At 41.2% G+C, this 17,484-nt stretch overlaps 3 protein-coding genes across 4 annotated transcripts in view; all 3 read right to left on the bottom strand.

Moving 5' to 3' along the window:
• Positions 1–2,461: 2,461 nt before the first annotated feature.
• Positions 2,462–3,320, bottom strand: LOC6048458 (DNA excision repair protein ERCC-1). The gene is made up of 2 exons (XM_001865341.2): positions 2,738–3,320; positions 2,462–2,675 (listed from the first exon to the last, which is right to left on the bottom strand). The coding sequence occupies exons 1-2, from the start codon at positions 3,278–3,280 to the stop codon at positions 2,487–2,489; spliced, it is 732 nt and encodes a 243-aa protein (XP_001865376.2). The 5' UTR covers positions 3,281–3,320; the 3' UTR covers positions 2,462–2,486.
• Positions 3,321–6,862: 3,542 nt separating this feature from the next.
• LOC6048461 lies at positions 6,863–7,885 on the bottom strand. The gene is made up of 3 exons (XM_001865340.2): positions 7,599–7,885; positions 7,063–7,281; positions 6,863–7,001 (listed from the first exon to the last, which is right to left on the bottom strand). The coding sequence occupies exons 1-3, from the start codon at positions 7,699–7,701 to the stop codon at positions 6,979–6,981; spliced, it is 345 nt and encodes a 114-aa protein (XP_001865375.1). The 5' UTR covers positions 7,702–7,885; the 3' UTR covers positions 6,863–6,978.
• Positions 7,886–14,520: 6,635 nt separating this feature from the next.
• The window catches only part of LOC6048455 (glutamate receptor ionotropic, NMDA 2B), a 41,290-nt gene continuing 38,326 nt past the window's right edge, over positions 14,521–17,484 (bottom strand). For both annotated transcript variants that reach the window (XM_038255213.1, XM_038255209.1), the window contains one exon: positions 14,521–17,432. In XM_038255213.1, the coding sequence (XP_038111141.1) occupies positions 15,015–17,432 (2,418 nt within the window). In that variant the 3' untranslated portion in view covers positions 14,521–15,014. The remainder of the gene's footprint in view (positions 17,433–17,484) is intronic.

Raw genomic sequence — 17,484 nt, forward strand, 5'->3', positions numbered from 1 at the left:
TTCATCAGTTTCTGTTGAATTTCACATTTTTACAATTTTTTTTAAGTAAAATTGCTCAAACAAGAGGCTCAGGCTCGATCTCGAGCCAGATCGACTCGAGGCTCGAGCCAAAATTCTCAGTGGGAAGAATCTGAATAGGGGAAATATACCCATTTTAAGCCTAATAATCAGTCGTGTTTGAATGATGCTGGATAATCTGGAATGTTCTTTGAAATTTACTAAAACCAAGTACACCAACGAGTAGAGCAACTTTTTGTGAACATTTCTGTTTATTTTCACTTTTACTAAAAGTTATTCTATTCCTTTTACAGGCAATTAAACAAATATTTCCCAGATGTATTCTAATCAGTCGAGAATGCACTGGGCCACGCCAATTTTCTTATTTTCAGCTTAGTTCTTTTTTTTCCAGCGCTCTTTTGGGTCTGCTTAGTGCTGACAAAATTCATTAAATTTCAAGCGAACACTCATGAAAAGTAACATTTAAAGAGAAAATTTCCTGGCATCACTGGCACGCTCCAACAGGCACTGCTGGTGGTGTTGGTGGCCACCCTTTGTTCTTTATTTGCCTTCGCTTCTCGCTCGGTTTTCTTCAGCCTTCGATTGGAATGGGGTCGTCAAAATTCAAACGTCAAAAGACTCGGCACGTTTGTTTTTTTTTTATGGCGCTTGCAAATTAGTCACATATTTCGGGATTATTTTTCAAGTGAGTGACTAACTGATGGTCAAAAGACCATGTGGCCGGTAGTTGGAAGCAATTTCATATCTTAAGCGCTTTGAAAACGTTAGCGCAAGTGAAAAAATATTGATGGCGACTTTCGTTCAGCAGCAAAGCTCTCATCTTGCGTGTGGATGTGTGTGCCACCAGAATGATGAGAAATGGTCTCGCAAAATAGGAATTATGATCAAAAGTGCACTCAATCTTTTTGGCCAGTAAATGGCATCAATTTGCGTGCGGTGCTGTTGCTGGTAAGTTTATAGCCTTAATAGTATTTTTGGAGCTTTAATCGATCATCAAACTCTTCATATGATGAAGATAGGTGTTTGATTAGAAAGGGTATATTTCCCCTAGAAACAACACATACAAACAATTCTCAAAATTTGTAATTATAACAATTATGACACACAACTGTCTGACAATCATCAACGTTCATAAAAAAATCTGATAATAAAAAAAAACTTTTTGAAAAAAATAACATTGTGGATTAAGCTCGTAGCTGGGTTTTCTGCTTGGTTTTCTGGCATCTTCTCACGGTCATTGGAAACGGGCGTGGATACCCCTAGAGGTTCTTAGTTTGAGTGAAAAATTTCAATTTGTAGAAAAATTATGGATAAAAATTTTGGTTTTTTATCACTTCTCCGCCATCACGAATAACTGTTTGAACATGCTCGCAATTTTTTTATTCGATCGAAAAAATGTAATTTTTCTTCGAAAAACTTTCATTTTTAATCACATGATCATGTTTTTATGTACAACGATAAAAAAAACTCGATTAAAAACCATTTCTGATCACTTTTTTCATTTTAATGCAAAAAAAAATTGACAAGACAACATTTTTTCGATGGATCAACTAGTTATGGTCCCCTTGGAACGAGCTGTCAAGTAGAAGCTTTTCTGTCAAGAAGGACCGCGAGGTTAATTTTTCAAAATTGATTTAAAAATCCATTTTAAACTCTTTGTAGTCGTACAAAGGGTCATTGTACTCAGAAAAACAAGCTTTTTCGCTGTAAACAATAATATCAGCAATCTAAGCTTCATCTTAGGACCCAATTCTGGCTCGATGCCGTCATCATGCGACCGCGTGCCCCGTTTGTCAACAAAGCTGCAGCTGGATGGTGAGACGAAGTGAGGGGGGGGGAAGATTTTGACATTTTTATGCCCGCATCTGGTCGTTGAGCCGACGGTCGGTTCCAACGACCGAGTCCAGCTAGGAACTGATCGTACAATATTTTGATTCAAAAATCTCGCCTTCAAAGCATTGAAACGCTGGCGTAATTTTGACAGTTAGAGCTGGTGTGAAAACGGCGACAGACCTCGCACCACGCAGTGTGTGACCAGCAGACGGAGCGAAGCGGATCTTTGCGAGATCCAAACGAGACAAGCTGGAACCGGACCGTGGTTCCAGCAACTATTGAATGAAGCATATTTAACATAAAAGTTAGGTAGTTGCAAATAGTATTTGCCATTGCAAATAGTCAAATGTATCAAATCAAAAATTCATTTCGATTGTAGAGAAGATGAAAAAAACCACAAAAGAAAATACAAAAAGGTCAATCGATTTCTGTTCATTCAAAGGGACCATTACTTTCAATTTCGGAGAGAGTATCCTATTCACTCCATATGTAAACATCTCACGTTGGCCCTATTACAATTTTGCTCGAAACAATTCGACCCCGTTTTTTTCTTTTACATCCGTAATAGAATTGACTTTCCCTAGCAGTTTGCAACAAAAACAAGGAAACAATTTACAAACAATCACAGCGCCTCTTTATTTCTTCAGAAAACTCTCATTAAACGTTTTGTGCAGCTTCTTGGCCTTTCTCGCGCCAAACCCGGGACACTGGGCCAGTTTCTCCTCGCTGCTGTTGATCATATTGGCCAACGTGCCGTAGTTCTGCATCAGCGTCATCGCATCGGTCTTGTTGACCGGCTTAATACTAGTCAGCGCACTCACCATCTGAAAAAAAAAAATAAAACATTCAATTATAACAATTCTCAGACCAGTCAAACGCTCCAAACCTTCTGATACGGAAACTTCTCCGGCCGCTCCATGATCGCGTCCGGTGGCTTGTGCTCCATCAGCTTGTACGTTTCCACGATCTTGCCGGCCTCCTCGGCGGTCCACGCCAGCATCAGCGTCAAGTCCGCCAGCAGACAGATCCGGGTCAGGTGTTTCAACGCGTTGTGCGGTTCCTGGATGTCCACCTGCACCAGCAGCACGCGCAGCTCGAACATCTTGCCCAGCTGTTTCAGCCGACCGTGGATGTAATCCGGGTTGAGGTTGTGGTACCGCAGCGAGATGAACAGAATGCAGGCGGTCGCACCGACCACGTAGTCCGGCACGATGTCGTCGTACTCCCAGGCCACGCTTTGGATCGATTTGAGCAGCGGATTGCCGCGCTGTTTCGGGCTCACCAGGATGTAGTTGCCCTTGTTGGGCTTCGATTGGACCGGTTTGTGCGAACTTTCACCTTCATCGATGGCGGCCTTCTTCGGCGGGGACGGCAGGTCCAGATTGGCCAGCAGGTCGTCATCGTCGAACGAGTCGTTCGGGATGGACATTGTGTCGAGTTGAGAGTGATTAACTGATTTGCCGGGTTTGTTTATGTTTACATTCGAAAAAAAAAAGAAATTGGAAACGAACCTGAGCCGTATTGTTGAACTTTTTTGGTAGATTTCTTTGAAATGTTTCATCGGTAAATTTTGTCAAGTTTTGAAAGTCGGAAATTGGGTACTAAAGCCCTATGTCAATTTTTATGTACAACCTAGTGTACAACGGTAAAAAACACAGTTAAAATCCATTTCTGATCACTTTTTTTCATTTAATGCAATTTTTTTGAAAAGACAACATTTTTTCGATGAATCAACTATGGTCCCCTTGGAACGAGCTGTCAAGTACGAACTTTTCTGTCAAGAAGGACCGCGAGGTTAATTTTTTTAAATTGATTTAAAAATCCATTTTAAACTCTGTGTGGTCGAACAAAGGGTCATTGTACTCAGAAAAATAAGCTTTATCGCTGTAAACAATACTATCAGCAATCTAAGCTTCATTTTAGGACCCAATTGCCACTTCTTCGGCAAATGTGACATGAAATTTATGCGATGAAATGTTTCCATAAATCCACCAAAATGTAACAATACGGCTCTGGCTTTTCGATTTCGAACGCAGGGAATGTTTCAAGAACAGAAATCAACCTTTTAGCCAAGACGCAAACCACCAAACTTATTTTCTTAAGGAGTTACATACATGTAAAAAATCAAAAATTCTCATATTACAGAAAAAATATTAAATCCACTAAAAAGATGCTTTTCAATCTTGTGAGTTTAAACAAATGTTTTAGTTTATGCTCATACCAACTTTTGTATTTTTTGTCGATTTACCCTCGGATTTACCTGTATTCCTAGAGGTTTCATTGGTTAAGGGGAAGCGGTGAAAATCCTATAAATTACATGTAACAATGTGTGATGAAAACTTAAGATTCGACGTAATCGTCTCAATTACACGTAAACTCATGGTTTTAGGTATGATTTGAAATTTACATCAAATCGCATTTAAATTTGTATGTTTAATGATGTGTAAAATTGATGCATCATTATTTCTGTAACTTTCGGGATTATTTATTTGTGTGTATGCTGAGAAATAATTGCTCCACACATTAAATGAAGATTAATATTCGAAAAAAGTTTTTTAAACCTTGAAAAACTACAAATATTATTGTTTTCCAATTTGAAAAGAAACTTTTTTTCGAAAATATATATTGAAAAAGGGTCTATCTAACCATTTTGGAGCTATTTATTAAAATGTAACAATCGAAAACACGTTTCGAAATTTCTTCAAATAAAAAAGGTTTGTAAATCAAAATCAGTTATTCCTTTGTGATGATCCCAAAGTTATAATTTTGTGATGATCCCAAAGCCCAATGTTTATGTTCAACGGTAAATAAAAACAAAGTTTTAAACTGTTTCTTGACTCTTTTGTTTAATTTTAATGCGAAATTTCGAATTTATTCAAATGACATTTTCTGTCAAGCAGCGATGAAAAAATCGCAAAAATATATCTTTCGCGAACATTCTTCACCCACGAGAGAGAGAGAGAGAGAGAGAGAGAGAGAGAGAGAGAGAGAAGAGGCAAAAGAATATCGCTTCCGAACTTCTCGAGAAAAAAAATCAACAGCTAGAAGAATTTCTGTGACTTTCATTGAACGCTGGGTGATGAATAGAGAGAATGCGTAACGTGATTTTCGAATGATCCCACTTTGTTTACATCTACAAAGTAGGAGGCTGCTCAAGCACAAGCATGACTTTTTTCTTACTGGTAAATGAGCGGTTTTGTAATCAGTAGTATGTATTTTATTTTGTCTAGTTTTTTAACATTTTTTGTGTTTGCAAGTTTCGATTGGTTAGAAGAGATTTTTCTTTTTAAGGGTGACAAGAACTACGGCGAGAGTGTCATTCTGCGATGTCGCATATAAATTCCCTGGCCGATTAAAAATCCAAAAATACCTCCTGCAGCTCTTCCTGGTCAAGCGAAAAATCATAGCTAATTCTAGCGAAGCTGATCCAACAAACATAGAAGATTTTCACTGAACCAGAAGGATTTCAAGCGGAATAAAACAATATAGGTAGCTTCTGCATGGACACAATCGCATCGCCTCCATAAACAACTTCCAAAAATGAATGAAGATCTCGCCTTCAGCTTTCTTAAGATTTGTTGACTTCAACTCCAGGTCCTCAAAAGCCACATGTTTTTCACTCTTGCAAAAAAAAACAATTTTTAATCATCGATAACAATACTCTCTACTTTTAGCGAACAGTAAATTGGTTCCACTTTGACAGTTCAAAATTGAGGCCGTTTTGCGAACCACTATTCAGCACCCAGATTGTAAGCATCCCTTAAATTAAAGAATTAAAGTGAACAAACATTGTTTGTCCACAAAAAGTTACACGTCATTTTCTGACGTATGACGTTACACACGTTAGTCAGAGTCTCGGCCCGAAACAGGGGGTAGCGAAGAAGCCGCCATCTTGGAAGCTCAGAAAACAAACACTCAGAATCAGTATTATTCATATTACTTTGGTAACTCGAAGTGTGTTATCCTGGTTAAACTCAAAAGTCCCATGCAAATGTGTAAAACCAAGCAGAAAAATGTGTGATGCCGATTCACAGTGTACGGGCGCACTGTTTGATCGACCAAAAGAAAAAAAGTAAAAAAAGGTAAACAGAAAAATCACTTTTTTCGATATGAATTTTCAGCCAATATTGGGATGGAATCTCCAAGGATATGATAGAATTTGCCATCAGCAACACAATTTACGTGTTTTTTCAGGTATTTATCGTTTGAATTGCGGGAAAATTGAAAATCAAAAACCCAAACAATGGTTTGTTATGGGCTACCATTTAACAGGTAGTGCTTTTGTTGTGGGCTCTCATTTGACAACCGTGCTAATGTCGACTGTTGTCAGTTTGCTTTGGTCGGAATAGGGTTGCCATCCCCCCGGCCCGAAACATCAAACACGAACAAAAGCAGCGAACCGAAGATTGGCAATGACGTTTTGGAATTTTGACAGTTTGGAACGCATCAGGTGTTGCGGAAATTGTTGCGCATGGCTGAAGTTGGAAATTTTGCAACTTATTTTAATTTATGCTAAATTTCAAAATTTAAACACGAATCTACAGCGAATCGATGTGAAAACTAAAGATACATTAAAGGCACGATGATTTGATGTGCAATCTTTATCAGAATCGCGATAAAAGAGGTTGAAATTGAAAATTAATAATAAAACAAATTCTGGTCTAGAATTTAACGAAATTTGGTCTGTTTTGTAAGACTTAATGTTATTGCACAATAGGCATAGAATTTTTTTTACTAAAAAGTAAATTCGATCTCATGTTTGTAAACAAACGACGCCATATTGCCATTGTTGTTCGGTAGCTCATATCAGGCCATCGCCGGGGCCCTGGTAGTAGTGATATCGATGTTCTGCCAAATAATGCTGAAGATGATTTTTTGCGTCACATGCTCACATGCCATGCTTGACGATTACTATTGTTCTCGCGACTGCGTTCGTCAGCCACGCTCACGAGAGAATTGCTCTCTCGCTAGAGTTAAAATCTCACGAATTTATTTTATTTTTTTATTTTACTTAAACTGATAGATTAATTTTGACTTAAAGTCAAAATAACATTGTTATCAAATCAAACACCCGTAATCTATTCATAAATAACTCCTTTTGATCGCTTGAAATCTGCACCGTCCACTTCAGTTCCCCTTCTTCTTGTTCGCTGCAAATAAATCAACCATTTAACTCACTCCACCTCGCCAATTAATCAACCACCAAATTACCCGTTATCAACGTGTCGGGATCCTGCTGAACACGTGCCGCCGTTTCCGCGCCGCCACCATCCTTGCCGACGGACGACGCGACCAGCTTCTTATGCAGCAGGTAGGCCCGCCGGTACTCATCGTTCGGTACTCCGGCCGTCAACGACTTGGACGATCCACCGCCCACACTCACGCGGTACTCGGTCAGCGGAATGACGGTTGATGACACCGCTACCCAGTCTGCGCGGTGTCCAGTTTCGACGGACACCCCCGCACGGTGATCCAAGTTAGAGTTGGAATTCAGTGGGATTCGGGGAAAGAGAGTGAGGGGCATAAACAAACATAGTAAATAAACGACTTTCGGGTCAGGTGTGTGAGTCAACTTTCGCGAGTTGTCGTCATCCAAATGAGAGTTTGCTCTTTTTGAGTTATGTTGACAACAAAGTTGACTAATTTGCATTAATTTTCCAAGTGACAGTTCGCCACCTTTAAGGTTAGCATGTTTTGGTTTTGACAGTTGTTCACCTTTAATCGAATCAACCTTGCTTCAACCTTACCTGGTTCATACTTTTGGCCGTCGATCTTTTTGTAGATCATCGGGGTTGCTTGGATGACGGCAAGCAGTGCCGCCAGCACAATCACAACACTGCCTCGTGACATTTTTCACGAATTTCTCGAAATTGTAACTCAAACTGCTCCGAATTTCGAGCACGACGACGATCAACTGCACTGCCGACTTGGCGACTTACGAAACTAATGGCAAATGGTGATGGCTTAAAGACCAGTTTCCCGCTGAGAGCCGAACTCACTCTCCCCCAGCACGACTTTTTCCACGAGGCGTTGTTTACTCAGCCACCTTTAAAGTGACTTCAACGGGTTGAACGGATGCGAACCTCGGGGAGAGGGGTGAAGCGTGATCGTGCGGAATTGATGGGAGATAACGTGAAGAATTGGTTGTTTTGGTGGAAGGGTATTGAAATCGTCGTGATTTTCTGTCAATTTCTGAAGAATTTTTACAAACTTATAACACATTTTTGTTGAAAGTTATTTAGACCTTCACAATTCTAATTTGACAGTTTGCTAGAAAAACTGTGATACCTCAATGTTGATTGACCTTGGGTGTGCCTTGAATCTTGCTAGTTCAATGTTATCAACAATGAGGTAACGTCATTTGACGTACACTTTTGACAGTTGTTTACATCACGAATTTTGTGTTTTAATAGAATTAAATGACGTTTTCTCGCAATAACTGCAACTCATAAAGAGAAACTGCAATACAATACAATCAAGCAACTCAGGTGTTGAGTTACCGCGGCAACGCATTAATTTGCATCAAACGATATGGCATAATTTCCACGCCTTATCAAAGCATGATTGTGCATGTCTTCATCTTTGTGGCAAACCCACCCAGCAGTGTCAATGGAGAAGCGTTCACATAAAATTAAATTGTAGGTAAATAAAACAAACCGGCTTGTAACATTTATATGTTATTTTTTATTGATTTCATCTCAAATGTTTTTCTCTTCTTCTGTTGTTTTGTTTTTGTTTTTTGTTCTTTGCTGTTCAGTTTGTGTGTGTGTGTAAGGGTTTCACTTTCGGGGACACCATTTTGTTTTTTTTTTTTTGTTGTGAATTTTTGTTAATGTGTTCTTCTGCTAGCTTTTTGGCTTTTCCACTATTCCTTTCTGTTTACACGTGTGTGTTTGTATAACTTCTACTGTGGCATTTCCCGACGTGCTTGTTCGTTCCTTCGTGTTAGACTTTATGTTTAGATAAACTTTCTTTTTTTTAAGTGTTTCATTATTTCAATTTGCAGCTTTTGTTGTGTTTTGTTTTTTCCATCTTTTTCGTTTAGTGTGTACGGGGATTTACACAGCTTGAGGGATCCATATTTGAATTTCCGTGTACGTGTGTGTGTGTGTGTGAGTGTGTGGTTCGTTTTTCTTTTTTTAATTTTGGGTTTAATTAAATACACAAACATAGTTTATTTTTATCCTTGGGTTATTATCTGCCCGGCTACGCAGCAGGCTTTGAGAAATTGTCCATTTCTCAACCCTTGCCGCGAGGTCGCGGCTATGCGTTTCGTTTAGTTTAGTTTATCTTCTCAATGTTTAATTAGTTGACGACGTTTTTTTGTTTCGTTCTTTTTTTCTTTTTTTAAATACGATTTATCAAACTATTACACCTACATTCCTTTTTTTGGCGTGTGTTTTTCGTTTTTATTTAACATCTCTCTCTTTTCGTTCCAGTTTCTGTAGATATTCTCTCTGTGTGTCTTTTTCTTTAAATTAGTTATTTAAATTATCCTACGCTCAATATATGCTTTGTTTAATTCAATTTTTAATAATAATATTACGTTACTCTAATAATGTTAACATTTATTATAAGGTTCCAAGTGCTGTTTTTTTTCTATACAATTCTTCTTATTACTTTTGCCGTTTTGCTTCTGCTTCTGGGAGTTTCTTTTTGCTGATTAAACTTAACGCAATATAAAACCGGGGATTTTCTTTTCACTAATGATGAGCAATCGAATGATGTGTTTGTATATAAATCTAATAACAATTTCGTCTCTTTCTTGGATAACCTTTCTGTTTCCGTCAGCACGTGTTTTTGTGTATTCTATGCAAGTTTTCTTTAGAACATATTTGTGTAACTCAACTGAACACTTAGTAAAAACACATCCCAATACATTTTAGATCAATATTCCGTTGTTCTTTTCCCCCCACGTGCCAAATTTGACAGCAGCTTACCTCACTGTTGCTTGACCTTGGTTGCGCAGCAGCCCAATGCAAATCAACGCTGAGGTAACGGACTGTCACCTGTCAAATGAAGCACGCCGAAAAAAAGGCTAACGCTCACCTTTTGCATTCACTCACACACACTCTTTCAACGACTTTTTTGACGTAAGCTTACGCTTGTTTTCATGGTTTTAAATGGGGGGAACGGATTTGCTTTTTTTCTCATTTTCCTCTAATAATTAGAATATAAAACGACACCGTGTTGCTTGCTTCGCCCTAAAATTAACAGATTCCTCTTATGCTAAAAAATTATTTGTCAACGATTACCAATTAGATGGCGCTTTAGTGTGTATGTATGTGTGAGTGTAAATGCGTGTGCGTGAGATTTTTTCTTTGCGCGCTCACGCACACGCCCAAAATGCGCTAAACTTTCGCTAATCAATCTTTTACGTGTTGTTTTGTTTGGTGAGCAAATGGTTTTCTTTTGTTTTTTTTCTGTTCGAAACAGTCATGTCCTCTACGCTTCAATGTTCTTCTCCTTTTATGTGTGTAAATGTTGTTCTTCGTACGCAAAGAACCGAACAAAGCTAACGAATATTCTTATAAAAATAAAATCAAAACTCTTCTAAATTGACAACCGTTTTTCATGTGTTTTCATCTTTCTACAAATAACCATCGGTTTTGTTTTTTTGTTTATCTTCCTTTAAAAGTCGGGAATACCTAAAACAATCTTATCTCGTCACATTTCCTTACAGGTTTCGACCCCCGTTTCCACGCACAACTAATTTGTGAGTAACTCTGGTTTGAATGCAATTTTCGTTTAGACGCCATGTTGGTTCGTACAATTTGTTAATGCGAACAAAATCGTTTGCAATTTCTGTGTCTAACTAGTGTGTCAAAATTAAGATTTCAAAAACGCATAAACACAACCGTTTTTTAGGATCTACTGCAGTCGCAATGTTTTTTATTCGGTAAAATTATTAAAAATTAGGGTGCAAAATTCTTCTGAAAATACAATCTCGAAACTGACATTCTCTTCGAGTCAAAACTGTTTGACCTTAGGCTTTAACGATTTGGTTTGGTAACGATGTTGGCAGTCCACTTGTTTTCAAAATTAAAATCATAAGCTTAACAAACAAATAAAGTTTGTCAGATAAGCTGGATTTAATTTGCAGTAAAAATCATAAACAAAAAAGAATTAAAAAAATACAGATTTGAAACGAACAAAAAAACAACATTTCATAACTCTATAGCTGTCAAAAAGAGCTAACGAAGACGTCAAAACAAGGAGCGCAACAAGTTGTCACATCGTTGTTGACAACTAGAGCGAGAAGGTAGTGAGCAGATTAGTGAAAATCTAGTAAAACAATGTTATTGGGCCAATGTCGAAGTGTCAACAAAGAGTCTATCCTGTTCGATCTTAATGTAAACACGTGAGCAGGATAGACTCTTTGTTTACACGTCAGCATAGACCCTTTTGTATCATTTTTTTGTACAGAGCGGATTCGAATTAGCGAATCCGATATAGCTACACTCAAACCCCGATGGTTTGACACCAACTGTTGTCAAACGAACGGGGTCACTTTTAAGTTTGACATCCCTTTCACACGGAGTTCAAGCACACTACCAAACGTTTGCTTTGATAGTGTGTGTAATTACCTTGTAAAAAGTGACAGTTTGTCACTTTTTTGTTTGACTTTGCCAAACCAACGGGTACAAACTAATAAAGTGTCAAACGAAAAAGTGTCCAACCACCGGTGGTTGAGTGTAATTGAAACGACTGACAGCTGTCAAAGACACAAAACCACGAGCTCGGAAATCTGGAAATGCAAACATTAGTTTGACAACTCAAATTTGACGTTTGACAAAGTAGCGCAATTGTCTTTTGCAAGCAGAACATAACCAAACTCTTCGGCACCCTCAGCAAACGTCAGATCAATACAAATTGCCGCCGAATCTTTTTCCGGATCTCTCCCGGAAAAGATCCAGCAGCAATTTTGTATAGTTTGACGTTTAAACAAATCGTGCATCAGCCAATATCGAAAAAGTATGCTTATTATTTTTGAAAATCCAGCTCATCTAACAAACCATCAAATTTCTACAACAAACAAAATCACCCGCAAACTTCTGGCACTGCACTCGATTCCGTCAAGGAGAGAAGACATGAAATTTTAAGGTTGGCATGACAACAACAACTTTTTGCATAGCTACAAAACACGCGTTCGCGATGGTTGCTGCGATGTCCACACAAAAGAGTTTTAACAAATCCAGCGGAAACAAGCCACTTTTTGCACTAAACACCACACTAAGCAATGATAACATTATTTGTTGTTGTTACTGTCTACCATGCGCGACGCTGGAAACTGACATTCGCTGCAGCATTGTTTACCTTTTTTTTTTTGTTTTCGTTCTACGAACACGAATGAAACCGAAACAGCTGACATTTCAAAACATTTCCAAATGGCTGACGCGAGTGTGAGTGTTTGTTTTGTTTGTGTGGGGTGCAATCCACGCTACGATTGTTGTTGTTGATGTTTTCCGTTAGATGCTCTCTCTGTTAACCTCTGTATTGTTTTGCAAGTGTAACAAGTATGATAGCTCTAGTGTGTTAGTGTGAATGTATGCGTTTACAACGAACAATAGTTTTTGCGACATCTCTCTCTGCTTGTTCACGCGCTAACACTCTCTCGTTCGATCCCGCACTCTCTTTTGCTTCTTCGCTCTCTCAATTCTCGTCCAGCTCTCTCGCTCAATTGCATCTTCATTTAAAAAATGTTAACCGATTTGTTAGTAACGTAACCGAGTTTGTTCACCTTGCAGTTTGAGTACACGAAGGAATCAACGCAAAATCCTCCCATTAAGTAAAGTTTTTTGTTTGTTTCTTCTTTCTCTCTCCCATTCTCTTTCTTGGTTTGGTTTGTTACTCTTTTGATTTCAGTTTCACTGCCTCAATCTTTTTTTCCTTCTCACATTCACATTTGTTTATATTTTATCTTTTTTTTTTGTTTAATTTCTCCTTACTGGTAATATAGTTTGTTTTTGTTTTGTTTCGTGTTGTGTGTCGTCCTGTGGTCAGTATTTTCCTCGTCGAATCGCGTCTCGTTTGCTTTGTTCTAGTTAAAAAAGTGTTCTTTGGCTTACATATCTCGTCACGTGTATTCATTAGGCCATTTTATAATAATTAAGTTTCCGTCGCTAGAATTACTGTTTTTTTTGTTTTGGTTTCCTTATCATTAATTATTTTTTTAAACATAACCTGTACGTTTATTGAAATCTGCAAAATGCCCGAACGCAACCCAGACCAAGTTTTTGTTCTGCGCGCGGCATTTGTTTTCCTCCACATTTTTTTATACGTTTTCTATAAAGTTAACTGTTTATTTCCACCTTTTTTATATTTTTTTATTAAAAACCACTCATTTTAGTACTGTTTGTGTTTTTCTTCTTCTCTCTTTTCTTTCCCTTTTTGAAGTGTGTGTTAAATTGCAATACGTCTTTTAGGTAGGTTCAAGTGTTTAATATTAATAATGCTTCTGAATTCTCTCTATTTTTTTCCACCTTACTTTTGGAGTTTATTGAATGAACTGCTAAGTGCTAGTACGCGTTGTTTATTTTTGTTTTTGTTTACTTTTTTCTTTTGTTGTTTTGGTTTTCGAATCTGCGCGCGGGCTTCGCTTCTTCGCGTCTCATTCAACGGGTTTGAGTTATTTTGTTTTGTGTTTAGATATAATAAGCGTAAAACGTCAAAGTATTATAGTAAACTCCACTCCACCTAACCTAGTTCTGGTTTGTTGTTGTTTTTTTTCTGTTCATGCTCGTTCCTGGCCAATCTTGGTAAGTTGCGACTCTTGCGTTTTCGGGCTACTTGGATTAAAACAAGTTTCAAAACTTAATACCTGTAGCGATTTTGGTTTGTTTTCATGCTTTGTACTTAATTTTGTAAATTTGATTAAAAATGACTTCGTTTAAACTTATTTAAAATGTTAACAATTAATGGAAATGCATTTCTTGTTTAGGTTAAAAAGTAGCGAAAATATAAATTCTTGATTGTAGTGGAGCTGTGTACTTTGGACTGTCTGGTTTCGTTTGGATGTTTGAGTGATTTAAAATTCAATCGCTCACTTTTTCATGGCATGAGTTTTTTGTTCTGCTCGAATGTATACTCATATAATAAACTTCTTACATCGCTATAACGGTAAATAGTAAAACTAGTAAATAAGTTCAACAACTTTATCAATCTTTTTGCGCTACATTCGTTAATATACCTTTCTCGTTTTTTTTTTATCAACTTTCAACTTTTCCTAAATTGTTGTGGACAGTGTGTTTCAGTAGTTTATGAAATGAACATAATCCGTTCGTTATCCTTTTTAGCTGAACTTTGATCGCTCTCTCGTTCGAACAAGTTGTCAGCGTGCAACCCCAACCCCAAGCATTTGACAGCAACCTTACCTTGATCATGTTTCGCCTTGACGCATCGAACGTTTGACAGCTTCATCAAACGAGACATCGCTCAAAGTTCAACTCTTCGGGAGCGTTCTTTTATTACGTAACGCAAAATTTGGGATTTTTGACCCCCCTCCCCCCCCTTTGTAACAAATCGTAACAGATGAGCCATCCCCCCTACCCCCCCTGTAACGCGTAACGCAAGGTCTTTTTGCAAATTTTTATGAGTGCTTATATGAAAATTTTGCGTTACGTAACAGAATTTTTCAGCACACCCCCCCTCCCCCAATTTTCGTAACATTTCGTAACAGACACCGACACCCCCTCCCCCCCCTAACTGCGTTACGTAATAAAAGAACGCTCCCTTCCCTTCTTTCTTCACCTTGTTTTTTCGACGACTGCTGAGCGCGATGAGTGACGCAGTCACTCATCAAAATGGCGTCTATCACTCTGAGGGGGGGACGCGGCGCCAATCCTTTCCGTTTTTGTTTGTTTTGCTGAGCTTGTGTTGATGATTGGCTGGCTGTTCTATTGTTTCGCTACCTGTTTGTGTGTTGTGTTCTCCCAGCATTCTAACCTCACGCACACACACACTTGCCAAAGAGAAGCAGCGTGTGTGTGCACTACGCAGAGCGGCGGAGCGGAGCTCGGTCACGTTGGAGAGAGAGGTTTACTTGTGTATAGGTAAAGATTGTATGCTCTCCCTCTCTCCTTCTCTGTATTGCCGGGGGTGGGTTTAGTAGTAGGTGGTAATTGTTTACACGGGTAGAGAACAATTCCTTGGGCGAGCGGTGCTTACAGCACCGTTTCCATCTCGGCGATTTCCGTCTTGTACGTCCAGCGGTACAGGTCTTGGGCGCTCCCGCCGATGCTCAGGTTGCCGAGGACGCCCGGGCGGTTCGCGAACTGTTCGCGCCGGCCGGCGCCGATAATGTCGTTCGTGGAGGCCATCTTGATCTGGGGCGGCTTGATGCCGTGCGCGTCCAGCGCTTTCTCGAGCTGGGTGTTGCGCAACCGGGTCATGTCCAGCTCGTGCTTGACCTTCCACAGGTGGGTGTCGCAGATGGGGTCGCTGCAGCGGTGTCTCCGGATGATTTCCGTGGCCTCGTAGACGGCCCCGCGGAACGTGAGCGATTTGCCCATGGAGAGCGAGATGAGGGCGCAGCAGCCGCCGCGGTCCTTTTTCGCGAGCCGCTTGCGGAAGTACTTGAAGTAGAGGTGTTCGAGGAGTAGGAGCAGGGCTGCTAGGAGGATGCCGGCCATGAGGAGGAGAAACGCGGAGAGGAACTGCTCGAGGGCGAGCGGGTCGGAGGATTTGTGCTCTTGCTTGCCGGGTCGGCACGTTCCGGTCATCCAGTAGCGCCGGAGTCGTTCCAGGTCTCCGTTGGCGCGGAATTCAAGCAGTCGCTTGTTGAACATTTGGACGTATTTGGAGTTGCGGCTGAAGGCTAGGCCGTAACCGGTCATGGCGTACCACTGGCCGACGGTGAGCAGCCGGCAGTCTTCGTCCTGCTGGACGAGGTAGTCGAGCACGGTTCCGTCGTAGATGAAGGCGTCCATCTGGCCGTTCAGGACCGCTGCGACACCGTCCGCGACACTTGTTTTGTTGTACTGCTTCATGTAGTAGTGCATCTCTTTGAAGTACTTTGAGATGGTCGAGTCCGTGTGGCTCCAGGGGATCGTGCCGAACTTGATGGTCGGCTTGTGGGAGAACGGATGGGAGAGCCGGGTGTCGTCCAGTCCGGTAAACTCGTGGAACTCTTCACGGGTTATCATGAACGCCGCTAGGTTGGCAGTGTAGATAGCAAGAAACACCACGGCAAACATAGCCCACACGTTGGTCATGAAGCGGGACGTGAAGCCTCGCGGAGAGTCCACGTGGACGGCTGCCTGGAACAGGACGGCCCACACCAGCCAGTACGTCCGGAACAGCGAAAACCGGTACGGCGTATTGTTGGCGTTCTGCAGCACCGTCTTCATGTCGTACCCGCTCGGCGAAAGCCACTCAAACAGAAAGATCATAAAGGTGGCCGCTTGGATCGCGAAGATCCCCACCAACATCCACGAAGCCGTATCGAACGGCTCCAGGAAGGCCGTCGGCGAGATAATCCCCGTCCGCTTCGCCACCACGATCGCAATTCCCGTCTCCATAAAGGGTTCACTAAAGTCCGCTACCGCCTCCCGCTCGGCGTTGATCATCAGCGACGTCAACACCATGTCCGTCTTCCTGTTCACCAACTCGTGAATCAACCCGTTCCACTTGCCATTCTCCAGCGTTCCCCACTTACCGTCCTCCACCCGCACCAACTCGTACGTGAAGCCCAATTCCTCGGCAAACTTCTCCAGCAGGTCAATACAGAACCCACTGCAACACTGGTAGAACGACCCGTTCTTGTGCGCCTGCCCCATGTCGATGTCGGTCATCTCGTGGTCCGCCGCCACCCGGCACAACACTCCCCGATCCATCAGACACTTCCCGCTGACCGGATCCGCCGGCGACAAATTTATGTACGGAGCTTCCTCCAAGAACGTAATCTTCAGGTGGAACTTCTCCGGCACTCCCTGCGGCGGCGTATGCGAATTCCCCGGCCACGCAATGTCCCTAATGTCCAGCTTCTGCTGCTGCCACGACTTCCACATCCCAATCTCCTCCCAAACCAACCCCTTGCTGTTCACACTCGGCCTCAAGTTCATGATCTTCAGCTCCGCCCACTTCAAATCCCCGTCCGCGGTAAACTCAATATTCGGCCTGTTCGGTTCCCCCTCCAACGAGACATTCCTCAAATACTTGAAAAACACCTCCCCATTATCCCACCGACCCCGTCCCTCATCCTCACAACTCAAAAAGTGCGTGTCCAGCCCCCTGCCCGCGTTCTTCGGATCACTCAGATAATACTCCACCCCGTACGCGTACACCCGGATCGCGTTCGAGATCTCGTTCAGCAGCGCACTCGAAGACGTGTCAAAGTGCACCCCCAGCATCCCCATCGGAAACTGCGTCGGCGCCTGCATGTTCTCGATCACGCTCTGCGTCACGACCCACACGTAGTTCTCGCCCGTAATGTGCAACTCCTCGGCCGCCTTCAAAATGTCCACCGCCTCGTCCTTCGTGCAGTACAGCAGCATCACCCGCGCCTCGCTGTTCACCAGCTCGACCAGGTTGATCGGCCGCGACACGATGATCGAGTTCAGGATGGTGAACTTGAAGTGATCCTAAAAAAACACACACACAAATTAATCTCAACCCAAACGAACCCAAGAAACC

This window comes from Culex quinquefasciatus, chromosome 1, assembly GCF_015732765.1.
Source record: "Culex quinquefasciatus strain JHB chromosome 1, VPISU_Cqui_1.0_pri_paternal, whole genome shotgun sequence".
NCBI lineage: Eukaryota > Metazoa > Arthropoda > Insecta > Diptera > Culicidae > Culex > Culex quinquefasciatus.